Source organism: Periplaneta americana, chromosome 1 (genome assembly GCF_040183065.1).
Source record: "Periplaneta americana isolate PAMFEO1 chromosome 1, P.americana_PAMFEO1_priV1, whole genome shotgun sequence".
Lineage (NCBI taxonomy): Eukaryota > Metazoa > Arthropoda > Insecta > Blattodea > Blattidae > Periplaneta > Periplaneta americana.
Genome location: NC_091117.1, coordinates 122,661,561 through 122,682,338, shown reverse-complemented (window position 1 = coordinate 122,682,338; position 20,778 = coordinate 122,661,561). Strand labels below are relative to the sequence as shown.

Genomic DNA, 20,778 nt, shown 5'->3' with positions numbered 1-20,778 from the left:
GCTTGTTAGCTATTTGGTTGAGGATAGCGAATGCATGTTTTCAGTACAAAATCAGTTCAAGAAAGCATATCTCAATTCAGTAACGAAGAATAATAGATCTTGGTAACGAATCCGAGAGACAGGTTTTACTATCCTTGTCTTCATGGATTAATATAGAGCCCAACATATCTTAAAAGTACTGTATCCTTCAACATTTCAAGCGTAGTGAAATAACGAAAAAATAACGCAGCAATGTTTCACACATTCGTCTTACTTCCGGTTCTTTTTTTCTCTTCCACTTTCCCTCTCTCTTTACTTTCTTCGTTTTCATTTTCTTAATTTTTACGTAGAATCCGTCTTTCCCACACCGAGTATGAGCAGCTGTTCGTTATTCGTGGTGAAACAAAAAAAGGCACAAATGCTTACTATAAAAACACTATGAGCCACAGTCTAATGCTAATGTTATTAGTAGTTAGACCATGGACCAATGTAACTTGTGTGACAACACCCAATGATACCACTTCCCCTCGCTACGGCCATGAGGACGTCGAATTTGGGTATAAAATGAGTCGTGCAGCGAGGGCTTTAACAGCAATATCTCGGCATCGAAAGCAGCTGAAGACCTGGGCGACCACTCGTAATCGCGAGTCCTGAAATAAAATGATAAAATGAGTAGACACGTACGTTACAATTTGAGTAAACACTACTGAAACATCTGTTGTTAGCTGGGACTAATTGCGGAATGCCTCTTCATATGAAGAGAAAATATATTGCACGTCCTTTATTAATTACTTCTCTTATCAAAGAACTTTACCCTCCATGTAAACCGAAACAAAAATAAAACGTTCAAACCGACACAACTGTATTCATTCCCGAAACAGGGTGACGTATTCTACGTGAGAGTGCTCCTAATATAGCAGAATTTCTTCATTCCTTCTCCTGTTCTTAGCATTTTCATCTTCTCTACTTTCTTCTTTTCCTTCACTTTCTTCTCTTAATTTGTCCTCCATCTTTTTTCTCTCATCTCATTTTTAAATTTTATTAAATTTCTTCCTTTTTATTTTTCTTCTTTATTTTCTTGTCAATTTTCTGTCTCTTTTCTTATTTTGTTTTCTTCTCTTTCTTGTGTTTCCTATCTCTTCTTTCCTTCTGTTTCCTCTAATTCCCTATATCTCATCTTTTTTCTTTCCGTACTACTCATTCCCTTTTTCTGGTTCTTCTCTCATCTCTTTCTTAAGAGCTTTCCTCTTTCAGTATTTTCTTACTTCTTTCTCTCTGTTATTTTTCTCACTCTTTCCTCTCATCCTTTCTCCCTTTTCCATTCTCTATCCGTTTCTTCTTAATGTCTTCCTCTTTTCCTGCTTTTTCTATCTCTGCCCCTTTCTCTTCTTCTCACTTTCTTTTTCCTCCTCGTCCTTTACCTTTCTTTCATAATTTGTCTTGTGTTAGAATAAGGTACTGTAGGCCTACAGCGGTAACTACCGACCAATAATAGCTTTCAGTTGACAGTTATATAAGCATTATACTTCCTAGCACATGCAGTTCCGTCATGCATGCCACATACTCGTATATACGAATGTCACATTGCGGACTCTTCACTTTCAAAGTCTTCACATAATTCATAATATGGATTGCAGTGAAAGTGAAGCGGTCATGCTGCACTGCATATGTAGCACGGAGGTTTGTCCGGCACTTTTTCAGTGTCTGCAATCTTCGTGCGCTATTAACTAATTTAATTCAAGAGAACGAAGCAATGCACGAAGCATCTTGACATACATTTGACACAACAGCTAAAATTGACTACGTATTTACATTAAATGAAAGCGTTAAGATAGAACACCTTAATATTTGTATGGAGTGTGTGCAAGATGTATTGCTGCCGAGGGCCGACTATGTAATTATGAAATTATTTTATTCACACAAAGGGAGTACAATAATTTCTTTATTCACTGAGGCACTTTATCATCCCACTACTTTCTAAGATTAGCTGTTATAATTACTGATATAATAAAAACTTTTAATAATTGATAGAAAGCATTTTTATTTCCTTATTAATATGAGAACATGCGTTCTCTGGTAATGGTAACCCATAACAATAGGCCTATATGGATCCCGTAAATCAGGGCTGGTCACCAAGAGCGATTTATACTCTCTCACGGGGAGCCATATGACTTCTCTTCAATCCCTTTCTTCCCCACCGACACACCGCGCAGTGTTGCTCCAGTGACGGATGAATACTTAAGGCTGGTTCACAATAAACCGGAAACGGAAACGACAACGAGAACGAGAACGGAAATAATCTTAAAACAAATGTATTTAAATGTGAGCATTCACAATAGTTAATTGTTAATACTCACATTTAAATACATTTATTTTAACAATATTTCCGTTGTCGTTTCCGTTCCCGGTTTATTGTGAACCAGCCATAAGCGTCCCCGTTTAAAGTTTGGATTCGCTCTCGGTGCTCAGCCGTGCCGTAAATCATACGAAAGCTACAAATGTCTCCCGCCGTTACAAAAAGAACATAACTTTTTCGTTAATGTATTTTAAAATCATAGTTCCGGGTTGTCGGACTTCTTATAATTAACCAGTAAAATTTAAGCTCTACTAAGAAATGAGTGAAATGTCTATAACATATGGGTTTTACTAATCGAGAGCTAATGCTACGCTCTTCTATTCAATGAATACGTGATCTTGCAGATTCATTAAATTATAGTTTGGTACAGATGTCTCGATAGTTTAAATTAAAGTAATTGATCCTAGAGAAAAGAGTAACTCGCAATATGCCCTTCAACTGCTTTCATTATCTATTCTGCAACTGTTTCAAAATAATTACTGTGTTACAATAGTTTGACTCTTGAGGAAGAAGTAGCAAATGAATTAACCAAGAAACAAAAAGTACAAATACCACACAAAGATTTTTGAAAGTACTATTTTATTGAATTAGAAATGTGGTTGGAGTTTCACAATTTTTTTATATATTGCGATCTCAAAAAAAAATGTTTTACAAAGCATATCAAATAAACGATGTTCTATGAATGGTACATTTTTATCTGGCAGTGTACAGTATGTTGTTCTCACGCAAAATGCTGGTTTCCAAGAATTGCACTTCCTGTACAATAGTGACCGTACAGCATGCCCATTCTTCTCAGGCTGAAACAACCCAACGTCAACATTACAGATGTAGCCGACGTCACTATTAGCGTGTTGAAAGTTGTTTATATGATTTTGTGTTACTGATTTCGGTGTAATACGTTGGAATTAAACTATAACAGAGATTTGTTGAGTATTCCTTACGTCGATAACAAAAAATTGATCAATCTACAGAAGGCTAGTTCAAAGAAAAGTTTTCTCTCAAAGAGAAATAACTCGGTAGCTAATTGGAATCGGCTCCATAATGATATGGACTTTTCTGCACAAAATTATCTCAGAATGTGATTTTTAAATGAAAACGAAATTTCTTGAACCAATCTGTATAATGTATATAACATATACTTCTTGACTTCTAGTGTCTCTCTCTCTAGGAGATAATGAGTCTGATCTTTTTCCCTCTAGACGTTGCCTACTATGCGCAACACGAAGTTGGCGCTATATGACATAGAATAATACTACAATAAGTAATAACAATAATATAATAATATATTATTATTACCATTATTATTATTATTATTATTATTATTATTATTATTATTATTATTATTATTACTACTACTACTACAGCAATAGCATAATAATTTTGCTCACAATTCAAGTATTCACGCAAGTCAATTATTATCAACATTCGTTGGATCTAGCCATAAAGCATCTTGTTTCTCAAGAGAGAGCTCTGCCTATCTTAATCCACTTTATCAGGTGCTTATCAACTGAATTAACTGTCTGAGTGTAGTTCTCATGCTAATGTGCTTGGACTTTACTACTACATTCAAGGGTTACACTCAGATTCCAGTTAAGACTTGAGTTGCAAGTCGTTTTGTGTGTAGTATGTATGAGCACAAATCCCCATCGTTATCTTCCAGCATATTATATCATTTTAAACTAGATACGTTAGTGAACCAATGGCGATAAAGTGGTTTTATCCCATTTATACTGGCCAGAACACGCGTCATTTATAGGCTAATTATTTCAGTTGGACGCAACTTATCTTAAGTAATTTTGACCGGTCTTTTGCCATTTTTATTCGATGTACGCTTTTTTCACTGTATTCTACTCATTTGTAGGCTGAAAATTATATTCACATTGGCTATTTTTTACTTTAAATTTTACCTCGTTTTGTGATGCTAAGAACCCGTAACAAAAAATACAATATAAAAGGAATATTGTGGACCAAATTTCTCGTAAAACGGTTAAAGTGCACATTACTGTAACTCACTATAGCTGTTCTGAACTTTATTTTCTCTTATTTCAATCATTTGTTAAATAAAATTAAGAACTTCAATTTTATTTCCCTATTTTCGACAAGAGATTTTGCTCATAGTAATAAAATTTTCTACATTACTTTGTAATGTATGAATACATCCGAGTGATTTATTGATTGATTGATACGAGGGAGTCATGACAAAACCATTCTCTGTTCGATGGAAATGGCGATAGCAAGATGGTATTTGGCGAGAAAAGGCCAAGGATTCGCCATTAATTATTTACCTGACATACGCATTTCAGTTAGGGGAAACTTGGGAAAAAATTCAAACAGGTAATCAGCCCAAGCGGGTATCGAACTCATGCCCGAGCGCAACTCCGGATCAGCAGGCAAGGTGCTACCGCCTGAGCTGTATCTGTGGCTGGAGAGAGATTCCCGGAATGATTTCGATTTATACTGTATATTGATGTAACGGAACGCTGAGAAAATCTCCAATTGTGGCTTTATCCGCCACAAATGTCGCTATGGTTTTTTGAATTAAAAATTCAAGGGCTGATCTGGCATCGAACCCGGACCGCCTGCGTGGAAGGCTGACGGTCTATACCACGCAGTCACTGTAGAGATTAACATATATGATATTTAAGACGTTCATGAAATTCGTGAGCAAGATGTTTTATTTTTGCACCTTGTCAATATATGCAGAAACTTTCATCTAGGTATCTATCTGTTGGATCATTGCCAAGAGCCACTTTCCAGTACTGGTAGTGGATCCAACCTTCCTTGCTTTCCTTGATGATGAAGCCAGTACGTTCCTTCAAAATATTGAAGTTTGTATAAGTATGACACGATCAAAAACCCAAAAATCTCACTTGATATCCGATATTGTTCGACAGATTATGAAGAGAGCGTGGAAATATTTTCATACGAATTCTTTTCTTCGTAACGGTGTTATTTCTACACACGACTGATGGAAATAATGGCACGCTCTTTTATTTATACTTCAACGGGAAATATCCACAATAATATCGATAGTTTTGTAAACTCACGTGAGAGTTATACAATCGCCTTTGGAATGTGGCCGTCATGGTCAACACCCTATCATTACGACGAACTTGTTACGACAAAACGCTCATTTATTTAAATACGGAATTATGTTGTGGTAGAAAAGGGATTTCGGGACGATAATTGGACATGAATTGCATGCACGCTTATGCTAATCTTTCTCAGAAATGTACAAATTACGTAAAACGCACTCATGTATAAGATTACAGAATTTTATTGAGATCATTAACAGTCACATGTTCTCTCTTCTATCACGCAAGTATTCGCGTTTCCTGATCCTGTGTACGTTCAACTTCGGTGGCTTTGAAACGAAAATAACATTTAAAAATGAATAATAATGGTGTTTTCCTTTCATGAATGCAAAATGATTTAAATTATCATGTATGCATTCTCTTTTTAAACGTCTATGGTCCTATTTAGTATTCTACCCCTATTCTATTGTACTTCTGATTGAAGTTCTGGCTGATATGTACGTACAGTACATCTATTATCAGACAGTACGTCTCACTTGACGATATGTGTCAGAGGAAGAACAATTGCTTCTATATATTTGAAGTTTGATTAATGTAATATGTAGCTAGTCGACGATGTATGCAATGGAGGAAGAAACTACCTATCATTTTTAGGCAGAGTTTCGTAATAATTTCTCGCCTTCAATTTCATATTTCGGCCAATTAATTGGAATTACCCAGTTAATTTCAATAACATATTTTTCCTCATTAATACTATTTAGGACCTGAACGTTGGTACCCATCATCATGTAACTAAAATCCTATTTGTCCCGTCGATTTGAATTAAAGGACTTACAAAATGATAAAAAGAAAGAAGTATGTAGATCACTTGTTAGTCGTTAGTTTAATATACTGATCACATTTTGCTGTTACGCTAGAGGTGTGCACCGGCCAAAATTTTAAAGCCAGCCTGACTCGTTCACCCCTGAACTCGAACTCGACCCGAGCCTTAAATTATTGTTTTTTTTTTTTAATTTATTACCGAGCCCACTCGAAACTTCAAATCATCAAAAGGATGCCTAGTGAAGGCTAAAATTAAGACTTTCTCCATTCTCCTGTAACCTCATCCCTCTTAGCCCCAAATATTTTCCTAAGGACCTTATTCTCAAATACCCTTAATCTCTGTTCCTCTCTCAAAGTGAGATTCCAAGTTTCACAACCATACAGAACAACCGGTAATATAACTATTTTATAAATTCTAACTTTCAGATTTTTTGACAGCAGACTAGATGACAAAAGCTTCTCAGCCGAATAATAACACGCATTTCCCATATTTATTCTACGTTTAATTTCGTCCCGAGTGTCATTTATATTTGTTACTGTTGCTCCAAGATATTTGAATATTTGCACCCCTTCGAAGGATAAATCTCCAATTTTTATGTTTCCATTTCGTACAATATTCTGGTCACGAGACATAATCATATACTCTGTCTTTTCGGGATTTACTTCCAAACTTATTGCTTTACTTACTTCAAGTAAAATTTCCGTTTTTTCCCTAATCGTTTGTAGATTCTCTCCTAACATATTCAAGTCATCCGCATAGACAAGAAGTTGATGTAGCAGTAATAAAATACATGCTTTCAAAATCTTGCACAGGATTTTCTTTATACTGTAAACATGCAATCAGATTTTATTTCCCTATATTAGTTTTAGAGTTTTTGGCCCGTGAATTGGTAATAACTTGGAAGCGGTATTGAATGTGACGTAATAATAGGTGACATTAACCTGCGATAATATGTATACTCGTAGCAAATAAATAATGCAAGAATATCGAGAAAGAATAAGGGCAATGTGAGCAGCCTGCTGTGAGCTAGAGTCCTCTATAATAATATCTAAGAGAACAGTAGAGAAAATGGAACCAGACATGACCTACTTTATTGCATAATTCAGTAAGCACTTACAATGACTTTGCTTCTAGTATACACAAGGTAACAGGTTTTGTTTATTCCTCTGTGATAAACTAACTGTAACAGTAATTTTATAAACAAATTTTATTATAAAATTATGTATCGAATTTTGTTTTATATATCTATGCAATTTATAGACCTATGGTTTTACTTCTCATAGAAGATTTGTTTTCAATTTTCTAGTCAATCAGTGCAATTAAATCATTACATATTTTAATTGTTGATGGGATCACAGATCACGCGACGTTTCAACTCTCATTATAAAGGTACTCTAGATCAGAGTCTAGACATTATAGATAATAATGGGTTTGTTACTCGTATTTCATTTATTTGATATGTATTAATTGTATGTTAGTGGAACCAATCAAAAGAAATAGGCTTATGCTCATAGCACAGTCTAGGATATACAGTCACGAAGCTTGAGTTGTTGAGAGTACTAGGAACAATAGACTGTGCCGGTATTGTCTGTGATGAGGCGATAGTAGTGATCCTAGTGGTTAGCAACTATCTATGTTTGCATATTCCCTACGTATTGAGCTTCGTGACTGTATATACTAGACTGTGCTCATAGTCTCAATTCTTAAATTTGTTATCGAGGGACTCTACTGTGAACTATGTGTCGTATTTCATACACTATCGTTAGTATAACAATGGGTCCTACAGCTCATTTGTCAGTGAAGTTCATAAATAATGTACTGGAAGAGTATACTCATGTAATGAAGCAATTATGTAATATAATTTAAATCAAAATGTTTATTCTATTTTAATACTAACCAGAGAACATTACTCAACGTTAGGTTGGGAACCGTGGTTCCCCTGTCATTTTTTTTTCCCAAGAGAAATATGAACAAATTTTAGAATTAAAGGAGGTTTTCTCTATTTTCAGGAGCTTGGGAATGTCAACCCAGCATACGAAAATGACTTCGACCAAGCTGAAATGCAGCAAAAATATCCGCCTACAAACGGAACGACTGCTATCGCAACGATTTCTAAAGGCGCCGAGGTAAGTAACCAATTACAACTAACTTATTACAATGTTCGTGTCAGTGCTAGAACCAAAAGTTTAATTGTGATTTAAACGCCACTATTAACGAGATAGGCTGGCTATGAGAATGTTTCATACTCGTTAATACTTCCTACATCTCATTGGATGGTAGGTAATCTTTGAAGCTAACTGCATAGTGCCTAAATTCCCAAGCTAAATCTTTGGAATAAAAATCCAATCTCTTAAACTGAATGTTGATCGAAAAATATGTTTTAACAATGGATAATCATGACAGTTATCAACTTGTCACATGATTAAGTGTACACTCAAGTTCAACAATTATATTATTACTAAAATAAGTTTAAAAATTATGGCTATTTAACAACGCTCGCAACTGCAGAGCTTATATTATCAGCGTCGCCCGTGTGCAGGAATTTTTTCCCCACAGGAGTACTTTTACATTCCACTAAATCTACTGACATGAGCCTGGCTCACTAAAATAAGTTCAAAAACCTGTATACCTATTGTCTTTCATTGAATTGGGAAATGGCTTCAGCGATAGTTCGAATTTTGCTGCAATACCAAAAGACTTAAAGTTAACTCTCAATTAAATGAACGTAATTTCGTTTTCGTGGTGGTAGCGTTAGTGATACAAATAATAATAATAATAATAATAATAATAATAATAATAATAATAATAATAATAATAATACACAACACAGAACTGCACGCATTGTATTCTTCACCTGACATAATCAGGAACATTAAATCCAGACGTTTGAGATGGCCAGGGCATGTAGCAAGTATGGGCGATTCCAGAAATGCATATAGAGTGTTAGTTGGGAGGTCGGAGGGAAAAAGACCTTTAGGGAGGCCGAGACGTAGATGGGAGGATAATATTAAAATGGATTTGAGGGAGGTGGGATATGATGATAGAGACTGGATTAATCTTGCACAGGATAGGGACCGCTGGCGGGCTTATGTGAGGGCGGCAATGAACCTTCGGGTTCCTTAAAAGCCATTTGTAAGTAAATAATAATAATAATAATAATAATAATAATAATAATAATAATAATAAATTACTACGTACTACTTCAAGAAGAGCAAATTTTAGCCCTTCCAATTCAGAGGCGAAGTCGTCCTCAGGGATCTTGCGATTTTCCTGTTAATCGATAACTCTGAGATTCACCAGTTCAAATCTGACTGAGGGCAATTGATATTAAAGGGCGACAAAATCTTAGCATTGCTTCCTCCAGGAGAAAAGTAAAGTACGGAAGCCCGTTTCATATATTTACAACATGTAAAAGAACCATGTCCCTGATAGAGGGCTCCAGGTAAAATTAATCGGACGTTTATTGCTCTGTTGAATTTCGATGCTGAATAACTCTGCATGTGAAAGTGTCGTTAAGTAAAATAATAAATTGTTATTTTAAAGATCCTTTACAATTTTCTGTTTCTATATTTTCTTCTTAGTTGGGTTAAATTGATGGCTGTAATATTGATAGTCCGAGCCTTTGAAGTAAGAATTTCTCGTCTACATTGTGCAAAAAAGAATTAAGGATTTAATAATTTATTGCTGTATCCAATGAAATCACTCTGCAAACATTATACGGTAGGTCTATTCTGTTTTCGACATGCAGGTAGCACCAACAGACGGAACAGAAGCCGAAGAAGGGCCCAAACGTCAGCAGTGGTCAAATGGAATCGAGTTCCTTATGTCGTGCATTGCGATGTCTGTGGGACTCGGCAACATCTGGAGGTTCCCATATACGGCTTTCAATAACGGAGGTGGAGCGTTTCTTATACCTTACATTATCGTCCTGCTCGTCATCGGCAAGCCTCTGTACTACATGGAGATGGCGATGGGTCAGTTTGTATCCGGCGGACCTGTCAAAGTGTGGACTCTCTCACCGGCACTCAGGGGTAGGACACGGCATTATTTATAACATACTGTATTAGCCTACTGGGCCTACATAACATTATAAGAAAGGAATATTATGGCAATATTTATCAATTTGTTTCTCTTCTTTTCAGGTCTTGGCTATGGTCAAATTTTTGCCACGATCTTGGTACTTACGTACTACTGCTCTTTAATGGCCCTCACGATATTTTATTTCATTCAGTCCTTCGCTTCAGAACTTCCATGGGGAGTGTGCAGAGAGGAGTGGGATAAATGCCTCGATTCTAAGAAAATGGACAGTAACAATACTACCAACGAAAATATGGAAGGCTACAAAAGCTCGTCTGAGCTTTACTTTTAGTAAGTATTGTGTAATAATACGAAAGCAAATTACATTTAGGAATTTTCAAAGTGAAAAAAATTTATTTAAAATTGAAATACGAACAGAGTATATAAACTGATAATATTTAACATATTTCATTTTGTCAAAGCATAGTCTATTTAGCCTACAAGAAAAATTCAAATTCTCCGAATACAAAAAATAAATGAGAAAATGTCTGGTTTTGCACCATGCCATACACCTAAAGACATCCAACGTGTCCGCGCTATGTGTCGGCTCCGTTTTTATTTTTTCTTTTTTTCCAAATTCAATGTTGGTTGAGGTTAGGTACCATCAAAATATGTTTAAACAGCTAATAATAAAATTACATTAATAGCAAAATAAAACACTTAAATGTGAATTCCCGATTATTAGTAGTAGGCCTATGCCAATTATTCGGTTTGTAGGTTCATTGTACATTCCTACTAACTTCTTTTATTTCTAATCGAATGGTAGTTATTGTTCATAAATCACGCCTAACGATTTATTTTCAACTTAAATGAAGAACCATAACAATTATTGTTACTGGTAGTTCAGAAAGATAAACAATAGCCGATATTTGCATGCATGAAAATTTGAAATTTCTCTGTTTATTCTTTTTAGTCGGTTATTTAAGGACGCTGTATCAAATACTAAGTTATTTAATGTCGATGATATTGTGATAGCGAAAAGTTATTTGGCGATATGAGTTTGAGGATCTGCCTGGGATTATTTGAAATTCGTCTTACAGTTGGAAAAATCTCACAATGAAAATAAGCAGGTAATCGGCACAAGAGGGGTTCGAACCCACGCCCGGACGTAGCTCCGGATCAGCAGAAAGGGAGCTACCGCCTCAACTACACCGGTGATTTTCTCTGTTTACTTAATATCTTTCAGTCTTTACGAATTCAATTTTATCTTACTTTATGTACTATATTGTCACTGCTGCCAAACTCAAGAAAGCAATTCGAACAATACAATAGAAATCAGATGTGCTTGAGAATTTGGAGGGTTACTAAGCTGGAGACAGAATACGGAACAGGCATAAAAACTCTCCGCGATAGCAAGGGAAACAAAACAATGCTGGAGGAACATACAGTGTGCATGGAACTAAAAAGGAAATGTATAAGTAGTTAGATGTAGTCCTTTTACAGTGTTTCAGCCCAAAATGAAAGATCATAAAGAATTATTGTAATGTGTGCCGAGAAAGTGAAGTTGTCCTTTAGGTTATCAATCTTTTTTTCTGGAAAGATAAATTTTCCCTTTCATGAACCCCGGTGTAGGGGTAAGATATGAATTCTCTCTTTAATAATCGCTATTTCCGACATAAATAGATAAATAAACATTTTAAATTATTTATTTATTTTGTATTTTTACAGTAAATATGTACTGAACGAGAAAGACTCCATTGAAGATGGCATAGGAGTTCCAGATTGGCGTCTGACTCTTTGCCTACTCTTTGCATGGACAACTGTCTTTCTAGTCATTGTTCGAGGTGTGAAGAGCTCAGGCAAGGCAGCTTACTTCCTGGCTCTGTTTCCATACGTAGTGATGATTACTCTTTTGATCCGAGGTGCTACTCTTCCTGGTGCTGCTGATGGCCTACTTTTCTTCATTGAACCGCAGTGGGAACAACTGCTGAATCCAACGGTATGTTTATGTCAATTTACTCAACTTGAATATGTATTATAATTATGATGCACAGTAGGACAATATTATTAACCATACATTTTATTATAAGATTATCGTCACCTCACCATTATCGGAATCATCACTATCGGAATCTTCTTCTTCTTCTTCTTCTTCTTCTTCTATATTAGCCTGAAAAAATGTTATTTGATCAAAACAAATATTTTCGTTTTATAGGTTTCGCCTTTCATATAACTTTATAGATTGATAGGCTTACATTTTTTTCAAAATCACCAAGTCATTAATATGTTTAAATTTTAAAATAAAATACCTCATAGCATTTCATTTAACATCTCGAATTAAACAATTAAAAATAAAACTTTACATATGATTATTTTACAGGTGTGGTACAGTGCTGTGACACAAGCGTTCTTCTCACTCAACATCTGCTTTGGAACTCTTATTATGTACTCTTCGTACAATGACTTTAACCACAATGTGTATAGGTAAGTTTTATATAAAAAAGAACCCACAATTCAGAGAATCATCGGAAGTTTGAATCAAGAATCTATATCGAAACCTTTTTCGTTTTTCAGGGACGCCATGATTGTGACTACTCTTGATACATTCACTAGTTTGCTTGCTGGTTGCACCATCTTCTCAATTCTGGGAAATCTGATGCACGAAACAGGAAAAAAAGACATTAGGGATGTTGTACAAGGGGGCACAGGGCTTGCATTCGTGTCATATCCTGATGCTATCGCCAAATTTGATGCCGTTCCACAGGTTTGTTATACTTAATGTCTCTCCAGAATGTTAACAATATAATTAGCTATATGATAGGATTCAGAAGACAAATTCTTATTGTTCTTGTCGCTTCATGAATTAAGTCGATTGAACTTTTCCATCAACCAAATCATCTGTCTCTCAACGCCTCTTTCTTTTTCTACTTGCAAAACGGTACCGACTCTCTTGCATTCTGCTGAGATATGTCCAAGTTTCTGGCTCAATCCATCGAGACTTGTTCCTCTTCTCTCTCTTCAAATTTTCATTTCCGCTATCTGAACTTTTAGACACAAAAAATACTTGCACAATATTTAAGAAATTACAACTTTTTTTGTCCTTTTGAAAATATAAGAATTGATTATATTACGGCCTTGCTTACAAAACTAGTCCAACTTTTCGCTTCAACTGTACATTAACAACTTTGATTAATATTGTCATAATGATGAATTAAAATTTTTGTTTCAACTGCAAACACAATTTAGCTAGGCATTCAAATATTCAGTCTCACGTCAGACTTACATATTCATTGCTACATTTCGGTAAATGTATTCATTCCATTACCGTGCTTTCTCCAATAGAATAGCCTATGTAATATTTCAGTGAACCATTAAAATCCTGGATGTTGCATACGTTTCAGATTTTATTTGAAGAATATTAAATACATAACGTTTAGAGTGACTGGTTAAATGAAATTACACTGCAATATGAGAAGTTAAATGAACAGTGTCCTGCAGTGCTATGTTTATATAATTTACCAAAGGAAGTTATTTTAATTCAGGCTTACTCGGTGATTGTTCTCAGAAGAAACATTTGAGGTGTATCTTCATGTAATGAGATTTCGGAACTGTTTACAGTATCCGTAATCAGGACCCTATTATCCAAAACCTGAAGAAATATAGTAATTTGGTTAGCAGTTTCCGGTCCCTTTCTACTCCCAGATAGAAAGTGTACTTATTTCAAATAAGTGCAATTCGAACCGGAAACAACTTTACTATGGAAGTTATGGAGAGTTGAAAAATCCCTCCTTCACTTCTTAGTCTAACAAAATGCTATGTATCTAACAGAAATTCTATTTTGCCAATGTGTTACAGTTTTTCTCGGTAGTGTTCTTCCTGATGTTGTATACACTGGGAATTGGAAGTGCTGTGGCTCTTGCAGGAGCAGTCATCACAATGATCTGTGATCGGTTCTCTCATCTCAAGTACTGGGTGGTCGCACTAGCAACCTGTATCGGCGGCTTTCTTGTTGGGCTCATCTATGTAACCCCTGTAAGTATTACGCAATAATACAGTGAGCTACATGAGATTGCAGGCTCTCATTATGATTGGGGAATTTCTATTTCGGAACCGTGTATTTAGATTCACAGTTTGTCTCAGTTCTTAAACCTTATGAAATGAAGTAATAGACAGAAGGAAATCACCAAGTAGGGAAGTGCGGGTGTATGTATTGTCATGGCGTTATGTGAAGGCATATTTTTACCTAGTAGTGCCTTATGGGCCAATGAGCGGTTGAATTAAGAGGAGTATTATGAATTATTTAGCTTATGAGATGTTGGTTTATTCCAACAATCCTACTGCTATTGCTACTGTTCTTTTATGAAGTTCTGCATGATTTATAACGTGAATTTTAATCGTTATGCTCCAATGATCTCCCCACCAAATAAAACATTAATACAGAAAAGTACTCCTGCTCATTCACAGTTAACCACATTTTCTTGTCAAGAATATTCTGTTTTGAGTCCTGCTTTATCTTTAGTATCTAAACATTAAATGTTTTACACTTCAGATTTCGTGAATTATGAACGTCAATAAATAGAACTGTATTGTAACTTTTCAGGGTGGCCAATATATACTGACTCTGGTAGATTTCTACGGTGCGAATTTCACAGTTTTCATTCTTGGAACAATTGAAATGATTGGAATTGCATGGATCTATGGTAAGTTTTTTTTTCTCGAAATGTGTCGTTATTATCTATAGTTTTGCTAGCATTGAAATATGAACTGTCAAGCTATGAACAGCAAATTATTCAACCAATTATGCTGGTTTTCCTCCATCACAAACTTTAAATTACAAAATAAAGTTATTTTACTTTAATGATAGATTTTGCTCCACGATTAAGTAGTACAAATAATTACGAAGATTCTTCACTATTCCTAATGCAATATATTCATAAAATATTTTATTTAGCTCTAGATATCACACAATATTCTGCGAAGTCTGTAAAATATCTAGTATTTTTTTAAATTATATTTATTTTCTTCTCTCATTATTTTGTATTAAGTGTGAAATACAAACAGAAATATTGCATAACAATTTTAATGTTCCTTCAGGTATGGACAACTTTTGCAATGATGTGGAATTCATGGTTGGTAGGAAAGTAGGGCCCTACTGGAGAATCTGTTGGGGAATTGTAACACCAGTATTGATGATTGTCATCCTCATCTATGCAATGGTTATCATGGAGCCAGAAAAGTACCACGGTTCTCTGTTTCCCACATCTGCATATGGTAAGTAGTAGTAAACATTATAATTTGATCGATATTTTTCTTTGTAACATAACAGTTGAAAAAATGAAGACAAACATTGAATATATCCATTTCAATATAATTTCAATATTGTGTTTAAAAAGAAAGAGTGGACATGTATTTATAGGTGGCTCGTGAATACAAAACAATGTGTACTTCAATTTATATTATTAAAGCAACTAACAGAATTGAAATGTCTTTTAACAGTTTAAAAATTAAAATCTAGGCCTATGTCTCTCGAAAACAGCGCGCCGACAAGCAATAATTGCAATTATTTCATGATGCGATGATTCTTATGAGAAAATTTAAGAACTACACGAATGTCGTAGGAAAACAACGCAATAAAAATACAGCAATACTAATCCATCAACTCGTGACTACTGGCTATAAATCTAGTAGCATATTAACAATTTAATTCATCGAAGAAGCAGAAGTAAATGAATGAATTATGCAAGAACCAAATTTCATCTTTTCTTAGTGTGCTGGAAAGAAAAGTCTCACAAAGATTCCCAAACAGATCAGAGGAAGGAGTAGTAAACAATTAATTGTGTGTTATGGAAATCGGTAAAAATCTTTTCACTAATACAATAATTATATCAAATAAAACTATCTTACACGCTGTAGCACCAGCACATTAGGGGCAGCCGCCAATATAAAAATATCATTAGAAATGCATCAGTTATGAGACAAATAGTTATGAATTAAGTTTCAAATAATTAACTTATATATTTTAAAGTAATAAAATAATCACTTCATATTTAAATTAAAGTCCTTTAATTTGTCAATAATTCATATTCTAATTTGATATCAAGATGTCTTAGAAATTTAGATACAATTTTATACTTACCATATAATATAACAGAAGAAATATCCTAGAAATAAGGATATCAAATAAACTAGTAGGCCTGTTTGTTGTTGGGAACTATTACGTGTAACATAGTATTTTTTTTTCTCCCACACAGCTGCTGGATGGGTTCTGTTCGGATTCGGAGTTATTCAGTTTCCCATATGGGCATTGTTTACAATGCTCAAGAAGCGAGAAGGTTCTTTGTGGGAGGTAAGTAATTTCTAATTACACACAAATGTTTGTTATAGTGTAGTCAACTCTCCCATATTTCAACTTATCTCCAAGATTTCATTATATTTTGTTGCAATTTTCTGTTTTCTGCATTTTTCAGGGTTCATCCTACATTCTACCCAATATGTAATAATAATTATTAGACAGTAGTAATACACCTTTTTACTTAAAATTTCATATATATTGAATACAAATTTAAGTATAATACATAATTCAGATGGACATGATTTATCAGCCAACTAATTTTTATTTTTATATTAAAATAATAATTACTTTTAGATTTTACTTCCTTCTAAATAATGTAATTTACTTAACTGAATGGAGTGCACTTAGAATCTGACAGATAATGAATGAAAGGTTTATATTCAGAAACGAAATTGATATAGCTATCTGCATCTAACAAGAAAGTATTATTTATTATACTAGCCATACGCGACGCGATTCAGAACACCTCTTTTCTAGCAAGGTCACGTGATTTCGCGACCCAATCCGTTTTAGTTAGTAGCTAACAATTTTGCTCGGTGCTCTCTACCAGAGACAGGGTCCTTTACGGTACGGGCTCCCCAACTTTACTTCCTTCTAGAAGAAAGACTTACTAACAAGGGAACTGTCAGTGAACTCATATCGAAGCCTATACCTTGAAATTTCGTTGACAGAATCTACACCTTGTATAAAGCCCATACACAAAAAATAGCTGCGAATTCAATTGCAAGTTCTCGATATGGAGATAGAAATCCCTATTAAAACACTAGGGGAAAAGCATGGAGTTTATCGTTGGGTTTCTGAGTCCTTGGACGGTCGCTCGACAGTATCACAGCAGGCCCCACTACTCCCCACTACTGCTGATGAGGGGTGCCCAATTGCTACTGCAAGGCTGCTTTATCAAACGATATTGCAGATTCGAACTCAGGGCCTTATAGTTGAAACTCGCAGCTGACTTTTTATGTGTGACGCTTTTATAAGATGTCCCTTTTGTCAGCGAAATTTCAAGGCAGGTTACGATATGAGGTCACTGACAGGTCACTTGTAAAGACTTTACTGTCATTTAAAATCCATCGTCGACAACCGGGTTTGAACTCGCGAACTTCAGATCCAACGACTAGCGTGGTAACCACTGACAACCGAGGTAAACTCTGTGGTTATTGTCATACATTGTCATTTCTGCGTAAATTAATTAATTTGATTATATAAATCACAATAATTATAATAGATTATGAACTAAATCAAGCAGACTGCAACTAGTTATTGTGGCTACTTTAGCATCCAAAATCAAGTAAATCTGATTTCTTCATAAGATTGTGGGACAGAACATGCGCAGAAGGGCTTTAAACTGTGTCTGCTTCAGAACTGATGACTATTATACCTATAACCTTAATTTCTGTTTGTTTTATAACCACAATGTAGTACATCATAAAACTTCTCGTATCCGCAATTCTTTACCAAATACCACATTATTACACTGTTAAGTAATACCACGTTAATAATAATAATCATCATCATCATCATCATCATCGGTTAGCTCTACAGCCCAACACAAGCCTCGGTTTTCACAATTCTAGACCTCCATTCACTCCTATCCATTGCCATCTGTTCCCAGTTCCTACAGTGAAGTTTCAGGCGACTATCCCCCTTTACTGCTAAGCTAAGAATAGACATTTTCATATTTTCAGACGATCAAGTCTTCATTGCAGCCTTCAGATATGTGGCGTCCACAGAATCCCGAACAATACAAAGCGTGGAAGGAATTCAGAGAGATGAAGATGAAAGAAGTGGAATCAGCTGATGAGTCACTACTGGAGAAAGTCGTTCGAGTGTTTACTGGATACACACCCGCTAGAAGGAAACTGGTTGAATCCAATAGTGTACCAGATATTTATTGATATAATTCTAGCTCGTGAAGTGATGGCAACTGAACATCACAGGGTATAAAATGTAAATATATTTTATGTAAATTATTAATGTATTTTAAATGTGTAACGTACGTCTCAATTATCACGTAACTGTTTCTACTATAAGTCAGTGATCGCCAGAAGTCAATAGTAGGCATGATTAAATTTTCAGTATTATGTATATTTTTATTGTTACATACAGTAGGTGATATATATTAATTAGTTTCCAAAATGTGTTCTGCAGAAGATTCCCAGAAAGATTGTTCAACTATGCATTTATTATATGAAAACAATATAATTTAGTGCTTTTAGTTCGTGCTGTTACCTTGTTGAATATCGATATTCGGTGGCGATCACAACTGCTGAAGGCAATTTTAACAAGGTGCATATGAAGAATAGCTTTCTACTAAGAGTTCTTTCATACTTAGTGAACAAAGCTATTAGTTTATCTACAAAGAACGTTGCTTTCAAAACCAAAACTAATTATTATTCATTGTTCAATACACTCTTTTAACACTTATAATCACTTAATAACTTTATGATATCTTTACTGCGTTAACTTTTGCAATTTACCTGGATAAGTAGTTTCGAAGTCTTATCCTTCATTGTCTGAAGCCTAGTCAATGAAGAATACCACTTCGAAGGTAGTCAGTCAGGTAAATTGCAAAAGTTAACACAGTAAAGGTATCATAAAGTTATTAAGCAAAACTAATTCATGAAAAAGCGTATATATCTCACGAATATAAAATCATGCATTGATTCTTTTTGTGTTTCATATTATTTTCCCCTTATAATTAGTAATTCCATAATTACACACATGTAAATTATAATTAAACTTAAAAGAATTTTGAAGCTGTAGTGCAGAATAATTATACTGTCTTGCTCTATATTACATGGATTCTGCAGGATACATGTCTGGGAAACATTTTTGTATGTATGATGGTTGTACAAAACTAAAACGCAGTTTTTATGCCAGAATTAAGGCCGTGTTTAAGAGTACAATTCTAAAGCATAAAAACTTGAGGAATATTTTTTTTTACATTAAATTGACAATCATCTATTACGAGTGCTGTGACTTATGTGATTGTCCTCCGTGGAGTAGTTAGTAGAATAACATAGAAATTGAATCACGTTGTTACTTTTTGAAACGGTTTTATTCAATTATTAAAACCTTTCACGGCGTAAATCATATATTTTTTTTTACTTGATTACTATACTATATGAAATTTTAATTAGATTTATCTAATTAGGACAAAAATAAATCACGTTGCTAATGAACCTAATACTGCAATTTCTACAACTGAACAGCTGATTATTGAAAGGTCTCTATAACATTTCATACACTTCTAAATTTAAACCACAGAATGGAAGACAAAACTCTCAGATGACTGATTATGAGTGAGTTTGAAGTAATATTTATTTTAATCTTTTGAAATATTTCTACATGTTGAATTTTACTATACAGATACTGTATCAACGTAATAATGTTTGCAAACAACATAATTAACTAGCCTAATAGATTATTATAATAAATTAAATACTGTACCTGAATATTGTTAAAATTATTCAAAATGTAAGTTTTTAAAGGTGAGATATATTATAGAATCGCAGCTAGAAAGTTTTCATTTCTACATTAATTTAAATGCAAGAGATTCCTTTAATCTATAAAAGTGTCATTTAAAGCAATGATCTATTTGTTGTTGGTATTAGTAATTCAACAATTTTCTTGTGCGTGTTAGAGATCCATATAAGTACAATTGGAAAAATATTTAGCTGCTTAAGTTCTACAATATTATCTGCTAATTTTACCATATTATTATTTAATACATTTCTAGCGGAAAACGCTAGTTAAATGGCTTTTTAACAATCAGCTTTCAGTTCGGGTTGTTGTTTCTTATGGAAACATAATATAGAGCTTTATAATAATAAAGAATATTGTTAATTGTATTTCTCAGTGCAGTGGTTGTGATTGTAATGTATTACGTATTTGTTGAATATAATTATTAAACTTTATAAACAATTAAAATGACATGGCATTTTATTTGCAGTGCTCCACAAATTCACGTCAATATGAATGAATAAACAAATGAATGAATGAGTGAATGAATGAATGTTCAGAAGAGGCTTGGATTGAATATCCACTAGTGGCAAAAAAAAAAATCTTCAGGAAAACCCTATTATTGAATAACGCCGTTGGCTAATTCTTTCTTTACACGATAGTTGGCAGCACACACTTCCTTGTTCTTTTTTACTTTTCTTCAGCATTTGAGTTTCACTCTGCTCACTTCTTCTTGACATTTGCTGTTTTATTT

The 20,778-nt window shown here is 34.4% G+C and overlaps 1 protein-coding gene across 1 annotated transcript in view; it reads left to right on the top strand.

Moving 5' to 3' along the window:
* Positions 1-20,495, top strand: part of LOC138700281 (sodium-dependent nutrient amino acid transporter 1-like) — a 61,301-nt gene extending 40,806 nt beyond the window's left edge. The window contains exons 3-13 of the mRNA XM_069826787.1: positions 8,203-8,319; positions 9,942-10,224; positions 10,336-10,561; positions 11,939-12,209; positions 12,591-12,694; positions 12,785-12,974; positions 14,066-14,242; positions 14,811-14,910; positions 15,305-15,481; positions 16,462-16,556; positions 18,248-20,495. Coding sequence (XP_069682888.1) covers positions 8,203-8,319; positions 9,942-10,224; positions 10,336-10,561; positions 11,939-12,209; positions 12,591-12,694; positions 12,785-12,974; positions 14,066-14,242; positions 14,811-14,910; positions 15,305-15,481; positions 16,462-16,556; positions 18,248-18,457 — 1,950 coding nt within the window. The 3' untranslated portion in view covers positions 18,458-20,495. The remainder of the gene's footprint in view (positions 1-8,202; positions 8,320-9,941; positions 10,225-10,335; positions 10,562-11,938; positions 12,210-12,590; positions 12,695-12,784; positions 12,975-14,065; positions 14,243-14,810; positions 14,911-15,304; positions 15,482-16,461; positions 16,557-18,247) is intronic.
* Positions 20,496-20,778: the final 283 nt, after the last annotated feature.